Source organism: Amblyraja radiata, chromosome 41, assembly GCF_010909765.2.
Source record: "Amblyraja radiata isolate CabotCenter1 chromosome 41, sAmbRad1.1.pri, whole genome shotgun sequence".
In the NCBI taxonomy this organism is placed as follows: Eukaryota; Metazoa; Chordata; class Chondrichthyes; order Rajiformes; family Rajidae; genus Amblyraja; species Amblyraja radiata.
In genome coordinates this window covers 12,249,590-12,272,029 of record NC_045996.1, presented here as the reverse complement: position 1 = coordinate 12,272,029, position 22,440 = coordinate 12,249,590, and the positions used below count along the sequence as shown (strand labels likewise).

General features: G+C 50.1%; 1 protein-coding gene and 1 long non-coding RNA gene across 2 annotated transcripts in view; one reads left to right on the top strand and one right to left on the bottom strand.

Moving 5' to 3' along the window:
* Nucleotides 1-5,838: 5,838 nt before the first annotated feature.
* LOC116967868 (ras-related protein Rab-4B) overlaps nucleotides 5,839-22,440 on the bottom strand; it is a 32,178-nt gene continuing 15,576 nt past the window's right edge. The window contains exons 2-8 of the mRNA XM_033014504.1: nucleotides 18,816-18,896; nucleotides 17,343-17,457; nucleotides 15,179-15,241; nucleotides 12,440-12,594; nucleotides 11,283-11,378; nucleotides 8,754-8,914; nucleotides 5,839-7,564 (exon numbers count right to left, since the gene is read on the bottom strand). Coding sequence (XP_032870395.1) covers nucleotides 8,799-8,914; nucleotides 11,283-11,378; nucleotides 12,440-12,594; nucleotides 15,179-15,241; nucleotides 17,343-17,457; nucleotides 18,816-18,896 — 626 coding nt within the window. The 3' untranslated portion in view covers nucleotides 5,839-7,564; nucleotides 8,754-8,798. The remainder of the gene's footprint in view (nucleotides 7,565-8,753; nucleotides 8,915-11,282; nucleotides 11,379-12,439; nucleotides 12,595-15,178; nucleotides 15,242-17,342; nucleotides 17,458-18,815; nucleotides 18,897-22,440) is intronic.
* LOC116967869 lies at nucleotides 8,077-16,106 on the top strand. Its single transcript, XR_004410349.1, has 3 exons — nucleotides 8,077-8,141; nucleotides 14,525-14,531; nucleotides 16,087-16,106. It is a non-coding gene; the product is annotated as an uncharacterized LOC116967869 (long non-coding RNA).

Genomic DNA, 22,440 nt, shown 5'->3' with positions numbered 1-22,440 from the left:
TTTGAGGCACAAGACATAATGGGTTGTTATATTGAAGATCGCTTACCTCGAAAAGGCCACAGCAATCTGTTTTAATTCCACCGATGCTCCCTTAACATTTGTGTATTAACATAGATAATGGCTCAAGCTTACCTCCTTTCCATTCAACCCTTCCAAGGCTCACTGTCTGTCTCACTTCAATAAATTACATGCACTGGTGGATAAGATGGAGGGTGAAGTATCATTTACGGTTCTACCTTGTGCCTTCGAAGCAAAGCAAAAGGTGCGGCCTTGCTAACAAGGTGGGAGGAAGAGTAACAGGTGATGCTGGTCGGGTGAAGGAAGGAACTGCAGATGCTGGTTTAAACCGGAGATAGACACAAAAAGCTGGAGTAAAGGGCATGTTGTATATGCGTGTCACACAGGTGGCGTGAGAAGATTCTGTGAATCCCAAAATCTTGAGGCGCCGCGCGCTACTGCCTACGCCACCACGCCTCGCCACGCGGGCGTAATGCACGCGTCGTGCATCGTGACGCGTAAATGATGTCACGTAAATAATGCGCAAATGACGCCCAAGTGGTTCAGGCAGCATCTCTGGAGAGAAGGAACGGGTGGCCCTTCTTCAGTCTCGACCCGAAACGTCACCTATTCCTTCTCTCCAGAGATGCGGCCTGAGCGGCTGAGTTACTCCAGCTTTTTATGTCTATCGGGCAGGCAGATGGATCAGGAGTGCGTTGCGGAGCCTGTGGGCCTCGCAGCTAGATGTGTCAGGGACTCCACCGGCAACGATAGCCGCCACGTTAGGCTTTGCAGCTCACGGGCCTGCGGAGGGCTTGTCCACCTCCCAGTGTCATGGATGGGGCTCAGGGTGCCCATCTCAGTGGGTGGGTCTCAAGCAGGTGAGGGTGAAGGGAAGGGGGGGGGGGGGGTGGGGGGAAGAGACCATGACTTGGAGCAGTGGAGGAGGTGGGTTAGGTCAGTGAGTCTGACGGTGCGTTCTTGGAACCCGGGGCTCTGTGTGTGAGTGGGGATGCACACACGCACACAGACAGACAGACACGCATTCACATACACAAACACGCACACACACAGACACGCATTCACATACACAGACACGCACACACACAGACACGCATTCACATACACAGACACGCATTCACATACACAGACACGCATTCACATACACAAACACGCACACACAGACACGCATTCACATACACAAACACACAGACACGCATTCACATACACAAACACGCACATACACGCATTCACATACACACACAGACACGCATACACAGACACACACACACGCATTCACATACACAAACACGCACACACACAGACACGCATTCACATACACAGACACACAGACACGCATTCACATACACAAACACGCACACACACAGACACGCATTCACATACACAAACACACAGACACGCATTCACATACACAAACACGCACATACACGCATTCACATACAGACACGCATTCACATACACACACAGACACGCATACACAGACACACACACACGCATTCACATACACAAACACACAGACACGCATTCACATACACAAACACGCATTCACATACACACACACACACCCTTCCCGTTGCACTGAACCTTCAAGCCATGTGGTCCTAATCCAGTGGCCAACATTCGGAGAGGTTGGGGGGAGGGGCGGAAAGGGAGGGGTGGGGATGGGAGAGGCCCGTCAATGGAAAACCTTCCCCCATCCGAGCTGATAATTCGGGATGGGGGGTGGGGAGCAGGTGGCAATAATCACAGCAAGGTGGGAAGGAATAAATAACATTGACAAAACATCATCAGGAAACAAAAGGCAAAAAAAAGAACCCAACTATTTACAGAGAGGCTCCGAGCGCGCTGAGCCCAACGGCGGGAACGGCAACACGTTCCGCACTCAAAAATAATCCACGCTTTTGTCAAAACGCTGTACACAGAGTAGATTACACAGAGGGGCTTCAGCAAGTACTGGGACCCAGCTGGGATGGCACCTCATGGGAATTCCAAGCTTTCAAAGGAGAGCAAATCAGGTCCATGGACATCACTTCCATGTATACTCGGCAAACTATTGGAAGGTGAGGGGAATCAGGGATAGCCGGCAGGAGGGATGGGGAGAGAGGTGGGGTGGGGGAGAGGGGTGGGGGAGAGAGGGGTGGGGGAGAGAGGTGGGGGGGAGAGAGGTGGGGGGGAGAGAGAGGACGGAGAGAGAGAGGACGGGGGGAGAGAGGACGGGGGGAGAGAGGACGGGGGGAGAGAGAGGACGGGGGGAGAGAGAGGTGGGGGAGAGAGGTGGGGGAGAGAGAGGTGGGGGAGAGAGAGGTGGGGAGAGAGAGGTGGGGGAGAGAGGTGGGGGAGAGAGGTGGGGGGAGAGAGGGGGGAGAGAGAGGACGGGGGGAGAGAGAGGACGGGGGAGAGAGAGGTGGGGGAGAGAGAGGTGGGGGAGAGAGAGGTGGGGAGAGAGAGGTGGGGGGGAGAGAGGACGGGGGGGAGAGAGGTGGGGGGGAGAGAGGTGGGGAGAGAGAGGTGGGGAGAGAGAGGTGGGGAGAGATGGGGAGACATGTTAAGCCATTTTGCATTGGTCAAATAGCCATTGGCTTGTGGTTCTGACAGGACTAAATCTATCTCAGTGAAAAATAACGTGGTTATTTGTGTGTCTCCCCCCCCCCTCCCCGACCTAAACATTAAACCTCTTCCTGCATCAATGGGAAGGGACCCAGCTCCTGCCGTTACTGTGAAGATTTCAACCACAGTGGGCACTGAGCCAGTCTTATGGCGATATTCCCCAAGTAAAGAGTGTGCGCGTGAGGGCCTGTTGCCTTGTCCGAGCCGACGTCCACACACCAGGGATAACACCTGCCCTGTTGATGCTGAACAGGTCTGGATGCACAAACCCACCTGGACAACAGTCAGCCCATTACTGCCTAATAATGGGTCGCTAGAATGACTAGGGTGGATACGTGTCAGATAAGTCACCAGTCAACGTGATCTCCCAACACCGCCTCTCGTGGGAGAGGAGAGGGAGGGGGACCTGTGTACCAGCTCTATAGAGGAACGACAAAGGTCCCAGGGCAAGAGATGGTACATCAAAGGCCATGGGAGCCTGGAGTCACCAGAAACTGGGCTGGTCACATCAGCACCAACCCACCTCTCTCCTGCCGCACGTCTAGCCAGAGCGAGAAACAGCAAAAATAAAACACAGCCCATCCACCTTTATACTTCAGGGACTAAACCTACTCCAACCCAGGCCTGCACAGATCTCCTGGCTGCCATGTTATATTATTCCATTGCTCCGGGACAAGATATACGCAGCAGACAGTCGGAGACGGAGGATTATCCACGTCCGCACTGGGACAAACATCGGCAGCAACGTGCCACGTTCCCTGAGGGTTTGACCTGCTCCGCAGCGGGCCTGTTATCCAGTGGCACGCTACAGATGCAGTGCAAACATTCCAGTGCATGGATGCAGACCCAGTGGAGCACACAACACAAAAACACGGAACCACGGGAAGCCATCAGCGAGAAGGCAGCGAGCGGATCGGAGAGCACAGCATGTTGCGTCGTTGCCCCTGAGCGCCAACAGATGGCAGTGAGCTGGGCATCTGGCCAGGGAACGCATCAAACCATCCAGCAACACACTCAGAGTCGGGCGACATCATAAACTGGGCGCTTTAATCATTATCCCAGCCCCGAGTGTGTGTGCGCGTGTGTGTGTGTCAGCACAGTGCATGCTGTGTAATATCCCACATGTACCTTCCTGCCTGCAGTTCATCTCCTGCCATGACTTTCACTGCTCTAAAGCTTGATCCCACAACTCTGTGAGAAGCTCAACTATACAAACGCTTACACTTTGGGCCAATGGAAAGGACATTCTTTCTGCAATAATATTTTTCTTTTTCAGTGACGAGGTTTGTAGGAGAGACAGGGATGCGAGGGGGGGAGGGGCGACAGAGGGGTAGAGAGAACTGAGGTGTGTGACTGAGTGTGTGTGTATATATATATATATATATATCCGTGCGCTTTTGTGTGCGAGTCTCCATGTGTGTGCGTGTGTCCATGTGCGAGTTCGTGTGTCTACGTGTGCGAGTGCCTCCGTGTGCGAGTCCGTGTGTCTACGTGTGCGAGTTCGTGTGTCTCCGTGTGCGAGTTCGTGTGTCTCCGTGTGCGAGTGTGCGTGTCTCCGTGTGCGAGTGCCTCCGTGTGCGAGTGTCTCCGTGTGCGAGTGCGTGTTTCCATGTGCGCGTGTCTCCGTGTGCGTGTGCGAGTGTCTCATTGTGTGCGCGTGTCTGGGCAGTGACTACACAAGCATGCACACCGCCTCACCAACAACTAGAATCCCGTATCCTTCCCATTGATGGGGAAACTACTTTGGACTTCAGGTGTAGTATGTGAATTTGTCCGACACAAGACCCCTGGTCTGGAGGGAGCTGGATCCAGACGGGTGCGGTTCCCTTGGGTTGCTCAACTAGGATGAACTGGTTCCTTTACATCAGGTTGGGACGAGGTTGACTACGTTTGCACTAGGTTGAAGTATCTTAAAAAGGTTGGGGGGGGAAAAAATCAACCGGTGCACTGTTAAAGTTGTGTGGCACATGCATGTTATACAGTTAACAGCACTGTACAGAGTTGTGTGGCACATGCATGTGGTAGGGTGGGACTGTACAGCAGGCAGGATCTATAGACTTATTCTATCTGCTTGCGTTCTCAGAACTAACGCGGAGCAGCAACTGCAGCATCTGAGGTTCGGTGTCTCTGGTGGGGGGGGGGGGGGGGGGGGGGGGAAGAGGTCAAAGTGAGGTCTAATACCCTCTCCAGAAGAGTCCACAGATTTGGAACAACTGCTTAGCCACTGCAGCGTTTGAATGGTCAAAGGGCTTGATTAAACCAAGGTCAAGTGAGGGGTTTTTACAGAAGACTGTCGATCAAAAATCAACGAGCAAAACAGCGCTTCCAGTACATTGTCCGAATCCCTCTTCCCAGCCTTTAATAATGGGATAGCGTTCTAGAGACAAAGACTACATGGTCTGGAGTCAAAGACTACCTGGCACATCAATGGTGTTCTTTCCTCTTGTCCGAGCAGAGCAGGGTTGAATGTTGCAGGACTAATGGAAGTGGGGACATGAGATGCGGGCTTGTGAAACGGGGATATCTATAGGGGTGCTGGAATTTCTGTCTCATCTGGTGCCAATAAAGACCCTGGGCCCATCCCAGACAAAACCCACTGACGTAAGACAGTCCATCTCGAATCCCCCAGGAGGTTCCAGCCTAGAAGAGTCAGCATGTTAAGTAGTTAAAAGTAGACAGAAAAATGCTGGAGAAACACAGCGGCTGAGGCAGTATCTACGGAGAAAAGGAGTAGGCGTTGTTTCGGGTCGAGACCCTTCTTCAGATTACCCTTCTTCAGAGTTCAGTCTGACGAAGGGTCTCGCCCCAAAACGTCACCTACTCCTTCTCCCCATAGATGCTGCCTCTCACCCGCTGAGTTTCTCCAGCATTTTTTGTCGACTTGGTCAATTTTTCCAGCACCTGCAGTTCCTTTTAAGTTAAGTTAATGTTAAGTTAGTTAGCTGGTTCAGGCTCTCTACTGCCCTCATGTGTCGGCCCCTGGAACCACGGCGGTGGGGCTTACCTGGGCGACAGGTAATCTCCCAACCCCAGCAGCTTGATCCGTGCAGGTTCGAGCTGTCTTAGGGAGAACCATCTGACATGGATAAACATAAAACCGGCAGGATAAAATCCAGTTGCTTCGACTGATAAATGCAGCGAGAATTAATGCGGCGTTGATCCATCAGGGCAGAGCATTAACAGGGAGACGGGTTTGGCTGGGGAACTTATTTTTCTCCAGAACCTAAGTGCCACGTATTGTTTGCTCTTCAGTCGTTCAGGGTGGGGAGAAGGGGTGACGGGAATGACGACAAAACCAGGTGTTGGGTTTGTAAGTCAGCGTTCATGGTGGACGGAGGGAGGCATGGCAGTTCAGTTCCACCACCCACTGAGCCAGTGTGAGTGAGGGTTTTAGGTTCCCCAGGGCCTGCCACGGCTGGGGCTATTTGCAAGCGAAAGATGGCATTCTCTCGCTGAACAAGTGGGGTCAAACGTCACCGTGCCCAAGGTGGGCGTTGACAAGGAGGCCAATGCTCTGGGTGGTGCAGAAGTGCAGTGGGTGCTTGTACATTCATGTTCTAATGCAACGGACTTTGGACAACCCCCCCCCCCAATACTGCCTGGTCCAGGGCATTCCCTAATGTAAGCTGGGATGGGCATTCCCTACTGCAAGCTGGGATGGGCATTCCCTAATGTAAGCTGGGATGGGCATTCCCTACTGCAAGCTGGGATGGGCATTCCCTAATGTAAGCTGGGATGGGCATTCCCTACTGCAAGCTGGGATGGGCATTCCCTAATGTAAGCCGGGATGGGCATTCCCTACTGCAAGCTGGGATGGGCATTCCCTACTGCAAGCTGGGATGGGCATTCCCTACTGCAAGCTGGGATGGGCATTCCCTAATGCAAGCCACGAGAGAGGGATTGGATTGTCCTCAGGATAACTCTTAGAACCATTTCCCCTCCCCAACCCAACAGGAACTAAATGGTTGCCTCTGAACAGGACAGGTGACATATATAAGCGGAATTCTCTCGTTAATCGGGACTGAGATTGGCATATTATTGGTGTGTGTGTGTGGGGGGGAAAAAAGTGTTTTGTCTACAATCTACCCAAATGGCCAAGCAGTCTGATGTACCAAGTTTCCAGGGATGGGACCTTTGCCCCAGGACAGAGAGGGCAGGTACCAGAGCACCAGAAGAAAGGTGCAAGGTGATATGGTCAAATAAGCTTCGCGGGGAACAAGCGTCAGATTTGCAAGATATTGGGAAACAAGGGGCGGGAGCGGGCGACTTTGGGGATAGGGAGCATCTTTAGACTAGCAGGCAGAGAACCTGAATGTATAAGAGCCTTGATGACCAAACCCAGAGCAGAAACCAGTCATCAAGTGCCAAGGCAGCGCTGCCAGCAAGGTTGATTAAGCTGCAAACTGCGAAACAAAGTGAAATTAAATGTCATTGCGCCCTTTCGTGCTAAAGCACAATAAGTGGCGGTTATGTGAGAATGGAGAAAGTCTATCTACATCGGCCACTTTGAACAATGAACACACTCAAAATGGCGGTGGCGAATAAAATCTATTGCACGGAGTTTGCCAGTATAGTTAGGAGTTCAGTAGCAACACTCTTCACTGAAATAAAAAATTAACAGCCCAAAGGGGAGAATCTAAACCATTCCACACACCTTCTCGTGTGGTCTCTTTTTTTTTGATAAAAAGAGGATAATATTTTCCTTCTGTGCACCCACTGGAGTCGTGTGGCTTAGGAAGGCCAACCTAAAGGGGTACAGCAATATAAAACACTGGAATTGAAAGGATTTGCTCACTAAACAGGCAGATGACACACAGTATACTGTACAGGGAGGATCGCTAGACCGCAGGGCAAGGCACCAAGCCACAGAGACATCAACCACGGGCAGTGCTTCACCCTCTGGTCCACAGGTCACCGGCAAACTGATCAACTTGCAGCACTGTTGAGGAGAGGTGGAGAGAGAGGAGAGGGGGAGAGATGGAGAGAGGGAGAGATGGAGAGATGGAGAGATGGGGAGAGGGGGAGAGGGGGAGAGATGGGAGAGGGAGAGAGAAAGAGAGGGAGAGAGGAGAGAGGGGAGAGGGGAGGAGGAGAGAGAGAGGAGGGAGGGGAGAGAGGGGAGAGGGGGAGAGGGGGAGAGGGGAGAGGGGAGAGATGGAGAGATGGAGAGATGGAGAGAGGCAGAGATGGAGAGAGGGAGAGATGGAGAGAGGGAGAGATGGAGAGGGGGAGAGATGGAGAGGGGGAGAGATGGAGAGATGGAGAGATGGAGAGATGGAGAGGGGGAGAGATGGAGAGATGGGGAGATGGAGAGAGGGAGAGAGGGAGAGATGGAGAGATGGAGAGATGGAGAGGGGGAGAGATGGAGAGGGGGAGAAATGGAGAGAGAGTGGGTCAGACCTTTGACAAGAAAGATCGCAACAACTTACATGGATCTATGTTGCTTATCTGTATCTCCCTCTCCCCCGACTCAGTCTGAAGAAAGGCCTCGACCTAAAACGCCACCCACTCCTTCTGTCCTGAGATGCTGTATGGAGTATACGCAGGGGTGGAAGATTGCAACCTTCACGTGGTCCGCCCTGTTTCGACTAATGCAATCAACTCGACGTGCACAAACGGAAGATCAAATAGAACAAGTTGTCCAACAACTTTAGGCTGTGCACGCCACACGAAAGAAGAAGAAGAAGAAGAGTTTATGCTGAGTTACTCTGGCTCTTTAACATACAAAATAGGTGCAGGAGGAGGCTATTCGGCCCTTCGAGCCAGCACCGCCATTCATTGTGATCATGGCTGATCGTCCCCTATCAATAACCCTTGCCTGCCTTCTCCCCATATCCCTTGACTCCACTGGCCCCAAGAGACCTATCTAACTCTCTCTTAAATCCATCCAGTGACTTGGCCTCCACTGCCCTCGGTGGCAGGGAATTTTGTGTCACTTCTGGTCTGCTTGGCTCCGATTAAGGTTTGTGATAACCCCCTTTCTACTTGATTTGCCCAATAACAGAATTGGATCCTAGTGACCTTAACTAATCGTTCAACTATCTTAAGACACAGTTGGATAGCCATAAATATTTAGAAAGCAGAAGGGGAGTCAGCAAGGTGAGGCCTGGCCGCGAGGTGAACCATACCTGCTTTTGCACAAGTTCTGCAGCATCAGGACCCCACCTCTGTGCCTAGCAGTTGCACTGCTGTCTGTTCTGTGCCTGCGTGCTCCTGGGCTGCCGGAGCTGGCGTAGTGAAGCATCACCGTATTGGATCCCCGAGCCCATGCGTTCAGGGTCGAGCTCGCCTGCGGGTTCACAAAGCACAAGGGGCTGCGCTTAAAACGAGCTGGTGCTGGTTTAAATCGAAGACGACAGGCACAAGACGCTGGAGTAACTCAGCAGGGACGGGCAACATCTGTGGGGAGAAGGAACGGGTGACGTTTCGGGTCGGGACCCTACTTCAGACATCGACCGGAAACGTCATCCATTTTCTTCTCTCCAGCCTCTCCCGCTGAGTTACTCCAGCATTTTGCGTCTATATGCACTTAGACTCACACGGTGGATAAACGGGACTGTACAACTCCTCCCCCTTCTAATAATAATAATAATGGATGGGATTTATATAGCGCCTTTCTAATACTCAAGGCGCTTTACATCGCATTATTCATTCACTCCTCAGTCACACTCGGTGGTGGTAAGCTACTTCTGTAGCCACAGCTGCCCTGGGGCAGACTGACGGAAGCGTGGCTGCCAATCTGCGCCTACGGCCCCTCCGACCACCACCAATCACTCACACACATTCACACACATTCACACACGGGCAAAGGTGGGTGAAGTGTCTTGCCCAAGGACACAACGACAGTATGCACTCCAAGCGGGATTCGAACCGGCTACCTTCTGGTTGCCAGCCGAACACTTAGCCCATTGTGCCATCTGTCGTCCCGTCTTCTGTCGTGGGGTAGACCGACCCCCCTCCCCCCTCCCCCGCCCACCTCACCCCACATTCTTTGCACATCCCCAATCCTCGACTTTCCACAAATTTCACGCTTGATGTATCTTTGTGTTTCATGACCGTTGGCAGATCAATTTCCCTCCTGGGATGAATAAAGTTCCATCGTATCGTATGGTAGATGTTGGTGGGCCCAGACCTGGAGGGCCGAAGAGACTGTTTCCTGCACCCTATCACGGACATTCCCCCTTTCGGTAACTAAACCACACACATTTCTCTCACTTGTCCGGTTCTGATGAAAGGTAGACAAAAGTGCTGGAGAAACTCAGCGGGTGCAGCAGCATCTATGGAGCGGAGGAAATAGGCAACGTTTCGGGCTGAAACCCTTCTTCAGACATGTTGGGTGGGGGTGGGGGGAGAAGAAAGGAAAAAGGAAGAGGAGGAGCCTGAGGGCTGAGGGAGAGCTGAGAAGGGGAGGAGACATCAAGGGCTACCGGAAATTGGAGAATTCAATGTTTATGCCGCTAGGGTGCAGACTGCCCAAGCGGAATATGAGGTGCTGCTCCTCCAATTTCCGGTGGTGCTCACTCTGGTCATGGAGGAGGCCCAGGACAGAGAGGTCAGATTCGGAATGGAGGGGGGAGTTGAAGGATGAAAGGACATTGAGCTGAAACATTGGCTCAGCTTCACTCTCCGTGGACGCTACCTGACCTGCTGAGATCTGCCAGCATCTTGTGCGTTTGTTTAAACTATTACTCATCATCATTGCTGCCACAATCTGTGAACCAAAGAAAACTGCAAGGTTCAAAACCCAATCCATTTTAAATAGTCAGCTTGTGTTACCTGGTAATTAGTGCGATAGATTTATATTCTAGACACTGCTGCTGGTGAAAAACATTAACAGGAACAGAAAATAATGTATCATATAATTTCATCTCAATCAGAAATATCTAAATCAGCAACAATTTGCATTAATGCAACATCGTCAATGGAGTAAAACCTTCCAAACACTTCTAAAGAACAATTAAGATGCAAAGAGAACTCCCGAAACAGTCATACAACCGCACCATGGGATCTTTGACATTTACCCAAGCAGAAGATTTGATTTAATCTCAGCAAAATCTCCTCCCCTCCACTTAAGCATGTAGACTTTAGTGTTTAGAGATACAGTGTAGAAACAGGCCCTTCGGCCCGCCGTGTCCATGCTGCCCAGCGATCTCCGCATACACTAGCACTATCCTACACATTAAAGTCTGAAGAAGGGTCTTGACCCGAAATGTCACCTATTCCTTCGCTCCATAGATGCTGCCTCACCCGCTGAGTTTCTCCAGCAGTTTTGTCTACCAAGGGCCAATTTACAGTCACAGAAGCCAATTAACCTACAAACCCGCATGTCTTTACATTGAGGAAACCGGAGCACCCAGAGAAAACCCACATGATCGTGGGGAGTGTGTAGGAAGGAACTGCAGATGCTGGTTTAAACCAAAGGTAGACACAAAATGCTGGAGTAACTCAGCGGGATAGGCAGCATCGAGAGAAGGAATGGGCGACGTTTCAGGTAGAGACCCTTCTTCAGGTCAGGACCTGCTTTAGTCTTTGATCTGAAACCTCACCTATCCAAGTTCTCCAGAGATGCTGAGCAACCCGAGTTCCTCCAGCACTTTGTGTCTTTTTTTTTTTTAACGCAACGCCTGCAGTTCCTCGTGTGTACGTCTTTTTCTTACCCGATTCAATTTTATTTAAGATAGTCCTTGCACACTTCAGAAATGCTTCTTCCACATTTTCTCCAGTCAGCGCGCTGGTCTCCAGGAACATCAACTCTAAGGCAGAAAGACCAAATAACCTCAGTTAAGACCCTCCAGAAACATTCAGTTACGTGCTGTCATTCCTGTGTACTTTAAATCTCAAAATCAACATAATTTTGTGTAAGAATTATATGCAAGATAGGTAGACACAAAAAATGCTGGAGTTAAGGGCCTGATGCACTTGGCCGCCATTTGCTCGTCACGCAGATGGCGCACGAAGATTTTGTACATCACAACATCCTGCAACGCAGCACACGGCTGCACGTCACTGCCTACGTCATCGCGCATCACGTGCGTGTCACAACGCGCGTGTCGTAACGTGTAAAAGATATCGCGTAAATAACGCGCAAATGACAGCCAAGTGGGACAGGCCCTTAACTCAGCGGGTGAGGCAGCATCTCCGGAGAGAAGGAATGGGTGGCGTTTCGGATCGAGACACAAGGCACATCATCAGACAAAGGGCAGAGATGAAAAAACAGAAGGTTGGAAAAGTGTAGGAAGGAATCAAGAAGGGTCTCGATCCAAAACTTACAAAATTCTTAAGGGGTTGGACAGGCTAGATGCAGGAAGATTGTTCCCGATGTTGGGGAAGTCCAGAACTAGGGGTCACAGTTTAAGGATAAGAGGGAAGTCTTTTAGGACCGAGATGAGAAAAACATTTTTCACACAGAGAGTGGTGAATCTGTGGAATTCTCTGCCACAGAAGGTAGTTGAGGCCACAGTTCATTGGCTGGATTTAAGAGGGAGTTAGATGTGGCCCTTGTGGCTAAAGGGATCAGGGGGTATGGAGAGAAGGCAGGGATGGGATACTGAGTTGGATGATCAGCCATGATCATATCGAATGGCGGTGCAGGCTCAAAGGGCCGAATGGCCTACTCCTGCACCTATTTTCTATGTTTCTATGTAAAACATCGCCTATTCCTTTTCTCCAGAGATGCTGCCTGACCCGCTGAGTTACTCCAGCTTTTTGAGTATAGTTTTGAGGTGCTGTTCGGCCCAACCCCTCGTTCAGTTTTCGCTGCGGCCTCTCGATACGATTAGCCTGGACTTGGCTGGGAAATGAGCAGAAGCGTTACCGTTTTCTTGTGCAAAGCGCGACGCCTCCAGGAACGTGACCTCTCGATCCGCGTCCAGATCCTTCTTGTTGCCGCAGAGAATAATGACGATATTAGGGCTGGCGAGGGTCCGGGCATCCGTCAACCAGTTTGTGAGTGCGTTATATGTCTCGCGGCTACATAGAGAAAGAAAATAAAACAATGACTAGTCACAATTTCACTGGACACGCTTTATAGAATCGAGGCAAGATACAAATCATCCTTAACCTGATGGAACGATGGAACTGGGTCAAAGAGCTAAATTATCTCCTGCTGTTTCCATTTTCCATCCACTTAGGTGTAAAGGGCTGTCCCACTTGAGCGACCTAATCTGCGAGTTCTGGCGAGTTTGCCCTCGACTCATACTCGCAGCATGGTCGACACAAGGTCTTTGTAACTCTCCTTCATGCTCGAGAGTAGTCCCCGTGTACTCGAGGCCTCAGCTAGGTTGCGGTGTTTTTTTTCAACATGTTGAAAAATGCCCGCGAGTAAAAAATGGTCGCCATGGGAAAAAAAATCGATACTTTTTTTACTTGTAGGTTTAGTCGTAGTAGGTCGGCATGTTAGTCGTAGGTAATCGAGGGTAGCCGAAGGTAGTCGTAGATAGTCTTCATCATAGTCGAAGGGAGGTCGAAGGAGATCGAATGATGGCGTCTTCACTCTCCACTATTCGGTGTCCAATTTTCCCAAAGTTAGTCGTAGTTAGTTGAAGCTAGTCTTCAACATAGTCGAAGGAGGTCTTCAACATGACATTTTTTTCAAACTCTCCTAAACTCGCCACTCAGGTCGCCAAGTGGGACAGCCCCTTTAAAAAGCTACCTCTCAGGTGCCCATTAAATCTTTCTCCCCATATCCTCTGGCTCTTTATTCCCCTACTCTGGGCAATAGTGTGCGTCTACCCGATCTATGAATAATAATAATAATGGATGGGGTTTATATAGCGCCTTTCTAATACTCAAGGCGCTTTACATCGCATTATTCATTCACTCCTCAGTCACACTCGGTGGTGGTAAGCTACTTCTGTAGCCACAGCTGCCCTGGGGCAGACTGACAGAAGCGTGGCTGCCAATCTGCGCCTACGGCCCCTCCGACCACCACCAATCACTCACACACATTCACACACAGGCAAAGGTGGGTGAAGTGTCTTGCCCAAGGACACAACGACAGTATGCACTCCAAGCGGGATTCGAACCGGCTACCTTCCGGTTGCCAGCCGAACACTTAGCCCATTGTGCCATCTGTCGTCTCATGATCTCGTGTACCTCTACAAGATCACCCCCTCATCCTCCTGCGCTCCAAACAAATAAACGTCCCAGCCAGCGGAACCTCTCCCTTGCCCAATCTCCCTGTTGCCAGGCGGTTTTGATTGCCACAAAGTAAATCACAGAGTTAATGTACTTCAAATGCAGTAATGGCAGTCAGCAGATTAAATAGATTAAATCTTTCAAGCTAGTGATGCATATTTATACAGCGGGTTTGCACCCACCAAAAATGTTACTGTAAACACATCTGCAGGCCCATGTGACTGGAAGCACATTGTTTTGGCCACTGAAAGATTGCTTGAAAAATTGGAAAATAGATGCAGCTGTAAAAGAGCTCACACACAAACTAGATCCGCAGCGCAGGCAGCGCATATTTAACGCAGGGGGTCTCGCACTTGAAAAGCAGCCAGGAAATGGAAACAAAAGTGTGCAAGTCAAACATATACCGTGACTACGCAGCCACATGGTCATTCCATCATCGTTGTAAACATTAGCGACGCAGTGGCGCTGGTCTCCGACGGGAACGGTGACGGACGCACCACACACGATTCAAGAGACATTTATTGTCACCGATTGGTACAGTGAAACCACAATACCATACCAATAATAAAAAAAACACAACAAACGATAGAGTTTAACATAAAGATCCCCCCCCACAGTGGAATCAAAGTTTCCCACTGTGAGGGAAGGCATCAAAGTTCAGTCATCTTCCTCTATGTTCACCCGTGGTCGGGGCCTCCTGAGCCTTCCGCATTTGCTGCTACGGCGTCCCGATGTTCAGGTCCTCTCGCCAGGATGATCGGAGCTCCGGCGTCAGAACGGAGAACACTCTCAGCGGCTTGGAGTTTCCGAATCGGACACATCTCTTATCCTCCAGTTCCTGCGGACTCCCGCCGCTGGAAGTGTGGGGTTTTGTGTGTGTGTGTGTGTGTGTGTGTGTGTGTGTGTGCGTGTGCGTGTGCATGTGCGTGTGTGTGTGTGCGTGCTTTATCATCATTCCTTACAATGTTATGTACAACAGTGATCGCAACTTCTACTGAAGTGTAGAATGGCCGTTGGCTCGCTAGAAGCTCATTTGCCCTTTGACAAGTCTTGTATTTGGGGGTCCACAGGCCCCTCCTCACCTGGCTGGTGGGGGAGACGGTTCAGTCGCCGACTATCCGACCATGGAGCAGGTAGTCATATTGAATGGCATGGATTACATGGCACCCGTGGCGGGTGGGTGGGTGGGTGGGGGACACACACCTGACGGGCAATAAATTTGTGCTAATTCCACAGAAAAGGGCCCACGCACGTCAAGCATTAAAAAATGCAGATGCTGGAAATCTGCAACAAGAAACATTCTACTGTTTTGTTATAATAATATTCAGAATATTCTAATGTCATCAGACTTACCTACCACTGATGCTTCTGTTATATACAAAGACCTAAAGAAGAGTAGAACATGAATGGAACGTACCTTGTAATGTCATAGACCAAAAGTGCCCCCGCTGCTCCCCGGTAGTAACTCCTTGTTACTGACCTGCAAGAAGAAACAGAAATGCGGGTTTAAAATTGGTTCACAGAATATGGATAGAAACATAGAAAATAAGTGCAGGAGTAGGCCATTCGGCCCGTTGTGCCAGCACCGCCATTCAATATGATCATCAAAAATCAGTACCCCGTTCCAGCTTTTCCCCCCCATATCCCTTGATTCCGTTAGCATCCCAAGAGCTAAATCTAACTCTCTCTTGAAAACATCCAGTGAATCGGCCTCCACTGCCAGAGAATTCCACAGATTCACAACTCTCTGGGTGAAAAACTTTTTCCTCATCTCAGTTCTAAATGGCCTACCCCTTATTCCTTATGGTCTTCAACAGTGGAAATGAGGAACTGCAGGTTCATGCTGGTTTATAACAAAAAAGGCACAAAGTGCTGGAGTAACTCAGCAAGTCATCCAGGCAGCAGCTCTGGATGAACACACATTGGCTAGGATCAGAGGCCATGTTGCCTGCTTGGTGGTGAGTAGTCGACCGAAGAGTCGTACCTTTTTCTGGTCGCCGCTGGATTTTCAACACGTTGATAATTTTCGGCCACCTGCTGCGACTATGGCGGGTGCCGGCAAGTCGCCGGCAAATAAAAAAAAAATCACGTATGTGGGACAGGCCCAAGACTGTCATTTTTGTCCTTAATCATTCTGACTCACATCCGTGCATGTACGTGGTATAGCAAGGACAATGTTGGGCTTGGCCGCGATGCGTTCATTTCCTGGGAACAATCCCTGCTCCAGGCGTACACTTGCCCCATCTCTCTCTCTCTCTCTCTCTCCGCTAAAAGAGTCTGGAGGAAGGGTCTCGACCCGGGATGCCACCCATTCATTCAACCCAGAGATGCTGCCTGTCCCGCTGGGTTGCTCCAGCCAGCGTTGCGTCGATACGCCCGTCTCCCTTCTCCATTCACTTTGCAAAAACAATACCATAACCCAATGAAACGACACACGCATTAACGGACAAGATGATTGATGAGCCTGAATCCATCGGCACATGGAAGAGGAAAGGCTGGATGGAATGAGCTACTTCAGGCATCACCCTGACCATGCATTGCGCTGGTATTATTTTCCTCTCCACTCGAGCTTTGTTTCTGTGTCAGCGGTTAAACTATTTATTGATTTGCTCTGATCTTTTTTTCCAGCAAAGCACCGGGCCAGGCAACATATTGACAGATATTTATTTCCCCCGCAGAGTCTTGACAGCAGTTTCAGTTGCCGTCTCGCCCACGGCAAGAGGGGAATGGGGTGTGACAGGCTTGGCGCATGCATCAACTTCAGATGCAGCAATGAAGGGGAAGGAGCCAGCTTCATATCCACTGCTCACATACATAGGACTATTTACTAATCCATGCATTGCATCTGGGAAACATACAAAATTAAAAAATGGGCCCTTATATGTTTACATTGTTCATGCCGACCATGACCATTTCCATTTAGTTTAGTTTACAGATACAGCGCAGAAACAGGCCCTTCGGCCCACCGAGGTCCGCGCCGACCAGCGATCCCCACACATCAAAGGGCCTGTCCCACTGCACAAGCTAATTCAAGAGTTCTCCTGAGTTTCCCCTGATTCGAACTAGGACATTTACGGTAATAGCCGTTCGTCGATTATCGGGGCTCCCGTGGACATTTTTCAACATGTTGAAAAATCTTCACCTGTCTACACGAGCTAACCGCGTTTCCCCGAGTACCTGCCGTTAGCTTTACGAGCCGCTAGGAGACGACCCAAGCTCCGACGTACCCGCTACGTACATTATACGTGGCTTACCACGAGTGGACATTTCCAAGGCAGAGATAGACAAATTGTTGATTAGAACGGGTGTCAGGGGTTATGGGGAGAAGGCAGGAGAAATGAGATTAGGAGGCAGAGATCAGCCATGATTGAATGGTGGAGTGGACTCGATGGGCCGAATGGCCTAATTCTACTCCTATAACTTGTTAAGGTGAAACAATTCGGGCCATGGGAATGAAGTTTTGCTGTACCTGGGCACCACACAGCAGGGTCCCTTTCATTTAGCACAACTGCACACCAATGGATAGACCTCTGTGAGAAATGTACAGGTAAACACAGGTATAATTGAGGTGTGGGGCTCACCTGAAACGTTCTTGCCCTGCCGTGTCCCAAATCTGTAGTTTAACACTCTTTCCCCCGACGTTAACTACTTTTGATCCAAACTCAACGCCGATGGTGTGGTTGGAGTCCTGTTTGACTGGAGACAGCACGAGATGGTTAAGCAAAGTATATCTGAACAGCAAAGAGGAAAGGCATCACACAATAACATTCACATCAGCGAGCAGCCACTCATTTCAGTGCTGGATAGTGAAGGGCTTTTGGCTTTAATATATCAAAACTGGTCATAAACTGTTTGGGTCTTGGCTATTTCTGTGACAGAGCAGGCAGGAGGAGGGTGGCATGAAAGGGAGTTTACAGGTGTGGTGGAAATTCATGGAGCAACCACAGTTATTGGGGGAGAGAGAGCTCGACAGAGAGCGAGAGGGAGGGAGGGAGGGAGGGAGGGAGGGAGGGAGGGAGGGAGGGAGGGAGGGAGGGAGGGAGGGAGGGAGGGAGGGAGGACTGGGCGGGTAACTTCCACTGAATAAAGAAACCACTAAATATCAGTGAACCACAGGAGGCAGAGTAGGGAAAAAACGGATCTGTTTGCTGCTCCTGTTGGCTCTTCACGGGCCAAAGTGGAAAGTACATTTAATGGACTGTAAGATTAGTTTCAGTGACAATCCCCTCTCAAAGGAATCACCTGCTTGCAGATATGCTCCAAGGCAAAAGGGACTAATGAGTCGTTGCAGGGAGGAGCAGGCGGTCCACGTACAACTGGGCCTCATCATGCTAACAGCGGGCTCAATCAAGGTTACAGCCCGTGAATTGGTAATGTAGGCCTCCTGGGTTTTCATAAAAAGCCTTTCACTCTACCTTGGTGCACGTGACACTAAACTCAACTGAACTGGGTTGGCTGAGAAGATGCAGACAAAAAATTCTGTGAATCTGAGAAACATAGAAATATAGGTGCAGGAGTAGGCCATTCGGCCCTTCGAGCCAGCACCGCCATTCAATGTGATCACGGCTGATCATCTAAAATCGGTACCCCGTTCCTGGATTTTCCCCATACCCCTTGATTCCTTTAGCCCCAAGAGCTGGATCTAAGAGACTGTGCCTTGGAATAAAAGGTGAAAACCATGAGACAGGCCAGAAACGCAGGTTCGATCCAGACTACGGGTGCTGTCTGTACCCAGTTTGTACGTTCTCCCCGTGACCTACGTGGGTTTTTTCCCCGAGATCTTTGGTTTCCATCCACACTCCCAAGACGTGCAGGTTTGTAGATTAATTGGCTTGGTATAAATGTTTTAAAAAAATTCTCCCTGGCAGGTCTAGGGTAGTAATGTGCGGGGGGATCGCTGGTCGGTGCGGACTCGGTGGGCCGAGGGGCCTGTTTCCGTGCTGTACCATTCAACTAAACTAAACTGGGCCATCTCATGGCAAGGGCCTGCAGTGAACACAATCTGGCTAGGCTCCAGCCACAAGAAGCAAGCACCATTTAAATGTCAGACTTACATTTGTTTTCAATAAATTGATGAAGAAGACATGACTTCCCTGTTCCCGCGCTGCCGATAACCAGGAATTTAAACAGGAAATCTGTGAGAGGAAGAACAACAGAATCAATAGAGTAAAGGATACAGTGGAATGAACTTGCACCCTCAGGATGCAAGCAGACACATTTAAAGTAACTCAAACCTCAGTCTATTCTAACGTCTGCCTGATGGCATCAATGGGGTGCATTTCTGGGGCTTGGCAGGCACCTTGCAAGGAAGCTATTCTATGTAAAACACGTAGTGCCTGAGTAACTCAGCGGGTCAGGCAGCATCTTGGAAGGTAGACAAAAGTGCTGGAGAAACTCAGCGGGTGCAGCAGCATCTATGGAGCGAAGGAAATAGGCAACCTTTCGGGCCGAAACCCTTCTTCAGACGAAACGTTGCCTATTTCCTTCACTCCATAGATGCTGCTGCACCCGCTGAGTTTCTCCAGCACTTTTAGTCTACCTTCGATTTTCCAGCATCTGCAGTTCCTTCTCAAGCATCTTGGAAGGACATGGAGAGAGGACGTTTTGGTTCCAGGCCCATCTTCAGAGAAGGTTGTTGAGACACGTACAACAGCAACAGTAAAAAGACATGGATAGGAAAGGTTTAGAGGGATGTGGGCTAAACAGGGGCAGGTGGGACTGGTGTAGTTGGTCGGCGTGGACAAGTTGAGCTGAAGGGCTGGTTTCCAGGCGGTCACGGTGGCGCAGCGGTAGAGTTGCTGCCTTACAGCGAATGCAGCGCCTGGACACCCGGGTTCCATCCCGACTACGGGCGCTGCCTGTACGGAGTTTGCACGTTCTCCCCGTGACCTGCGTGGGATTCCTCCGAGATCTTCGGTTTCCTCCCACACTCCAAAGACGTGCAGGTTTGTAGGTGCAGGAGTAGGCCATTCGGCCCTTCGAGCCAGCACCGCCATTCAATGTGATCATGGCTGATCATCCCCAATCAGTACCCCGCTCCAAAGGACCATTGGCTTGGTAAATGTAATTTAAATTTTTTTGTTTAATTGTCCCTAGTGGGTGTAGGATCGTGTTAATGTGCGGGAATCGCTGGTCGGCACGGACCCGGTGGGCCGAGGGGCCTGTTTCCGCGCTGTATCTCTAAATTAAACTACATGTTTCAAAGAGGTGACAATGTCGGGTGCCTCACCTTTCCTACACCTACAGCAGGTGGCTGTTGTTTACATATCCTCATCCTCCACCCTAGAGGGAATTGTTAACCTATGCAAGCTGATTAAACACAGCCACAGGTTGTATGTTAAAAGCACTATGGCTGCGACAGTCTCTCTATACCAGTCAGCTGCGTATAGTAGACTGCCAATAATCTGGCACCATTAGGACTTGGGTGGTGCTGGACCAGAGGATTTTCCGGACCCTTGGACATTATCCCTCGTAGGCCCACCTCGTTCATGACTGACCGAGGAGGGCCTGAGAGAATGGAGCAGCTGGGCTTGTACACTCTGGAGTTTAGAAGGATGGGAGGTGATCTCATTGAAACATACAAGATTGTTAAGGGCTTGGACACGCTAGAGGCAGGAAACATGTTCCCGACGTTGGGGGAGTCCAGAACCAGGGGCCACACAGTTTAAGAATAAGGAGTAAGTCATTTAGAACGGAGACGGATAAACACTTTTTCACACAGAGAGTGGTGAGTCTGTGGAATTCTCTGCCTCAGAGGGCGGTGGAGGCAGGTTCTCTGGATACTTTCAAGAGAGAGCTAGATAGGGCTCTTAAAGATAGCGGAGTCAGGGGATATGGGGAGACGGCAGGAACGGGGTACTGATTGGGGATGATCAGCCATGATCACATTGAATGGCGGTGCTGGCTCGAAGGGCCGAATGGCCTACTCCTGCACCTATTGTAGGAATTGTCTCTGTTTGTATGGCTGTGGAAACTAAGTTTCGTTTGAGCCTCACTGAGGTTCAAATGACATGTAATAAATATTCAATATAGTCTATTGACCATGGGTGCAGCATCCTAGTGTTGGCTGCTTGCTCCAAACCTCGGCTGGGGCAGTGTCGCTTGTCACATTAAAATTATTCGTAATAATAAACCAAACACACAAATGTATTTTAAGATGTTACACAGTTCCAGTGAATTCAGGGGGTTTAGACAGAGCACGGGATGTTCGAAGGGAGAAAGGGAGACAAGGTTGAAACATTGTGGGGATAAACACACAGCGTTGGATCTAAGAGACTGCACATTAGAATAAAGGGAGAGAAAGCATGAAACCCAGGTTCGATCCCGACTGCGGGTGCTGTCTGTACCCAGTTTGTACGTTCTCCCCGTGACCTGCGTGGGTTTTCTCCGCGAACTTCAGTTTCCTCCCGCACTCTAAAGACGTGCAGGTTTGTAGGTTCATTGTTTTGGTAAATGTAAAAATTGTCCCTAGTGGATGTAGGATAGTGTTAGTGTGCGGGGATCGCTGGTCGGCGCGGATCCGGTGGGCCGAAAGGGCATGTTTCCATGCTGTATCTCTGAACTAAAACTAAACATACAACCTCTGTACAGCGAGCAGCCATGGTCAGGATTAAACCTGGGTCTCTGGCACTGCAAGGCAGCGACACTACCGTTGCCGCCCATATAATAATGCTTATTCTAGAAGGGCAAAGCCCTGTACGATGCAAGCAACCAGTGGAAAGGCATTGGGATGCTGGGGGGTATTGACTCTTTGCTGAACCTCAGCCTCTCACTGTGCCTGCCTGTCCCAGCCATTGGAGAGCTATGCAATCCATTTCAATCCATTAGACTTGAGCACTTAAGATCATCTCCCACCAACTCTAGCGTCTCTCCTCAGGGTGATTAAATTTTGATAGGAGTCTATTCCAGGAAACTTAGGAAGCGTACTTATTCTGAATGACGACCGGAGTGGGAATAACGCTGGCACTGGTCGAAGCTTTCCCTACTTCGTTCAGCAGTGGATGGAAGGTCATGGAAATTTGATTAAAACCCTACATGACAACATACACTTGGAGGTAGGTGCACAATGCTTTATGGCCAACGCAGAGCTGCTGTAACGGTGTTTAAGAAAGAACCGCAGATGCTGGTAAAATCGAAGGTAGACACAAAATCACAGAGCGTGGTGAGTCTGTGGAATTCTCTGCCTCAGAGGGCGGTGGAGGCAGGTTCTCTGGATGCTTTCAAGACAGAGCTAGATAGGGCTCTTAAAGATAGCGGAGTCAGGGGATATGGGGAGAAGGCAGGAATGGGGATGATCAGCCATGATCACATTGAATGGCGGTGCTGGCTCGAAGGGCCAAATGGCCTACTCCTGCACCTATTGTCTAAAATACAGGAGGAACACAGCGGGTGAGGCAGCATCTGTGGAGAGAAGGAATTGGCGACTTTTCGGGTCGTGATCCTTCCTCAGACTAGTCTGGTTTTCATTCCTACACATTAACAGGACTACTATCTATCTCCACTGATAGATCAGCCATGAATGAATGATGGAGTAGACTTGACGGGCCGAATGGCCTAATTCTGCTCCTATCAAATGGACCTAAGAAGGCAAGGATGGATTTTTTTCTCATCCTATTTCTCAGTTTGAGTTTTTTTGCTCCCAACTTCTTCCTTTAAACCACAACAAGTGTCACTGGTTTC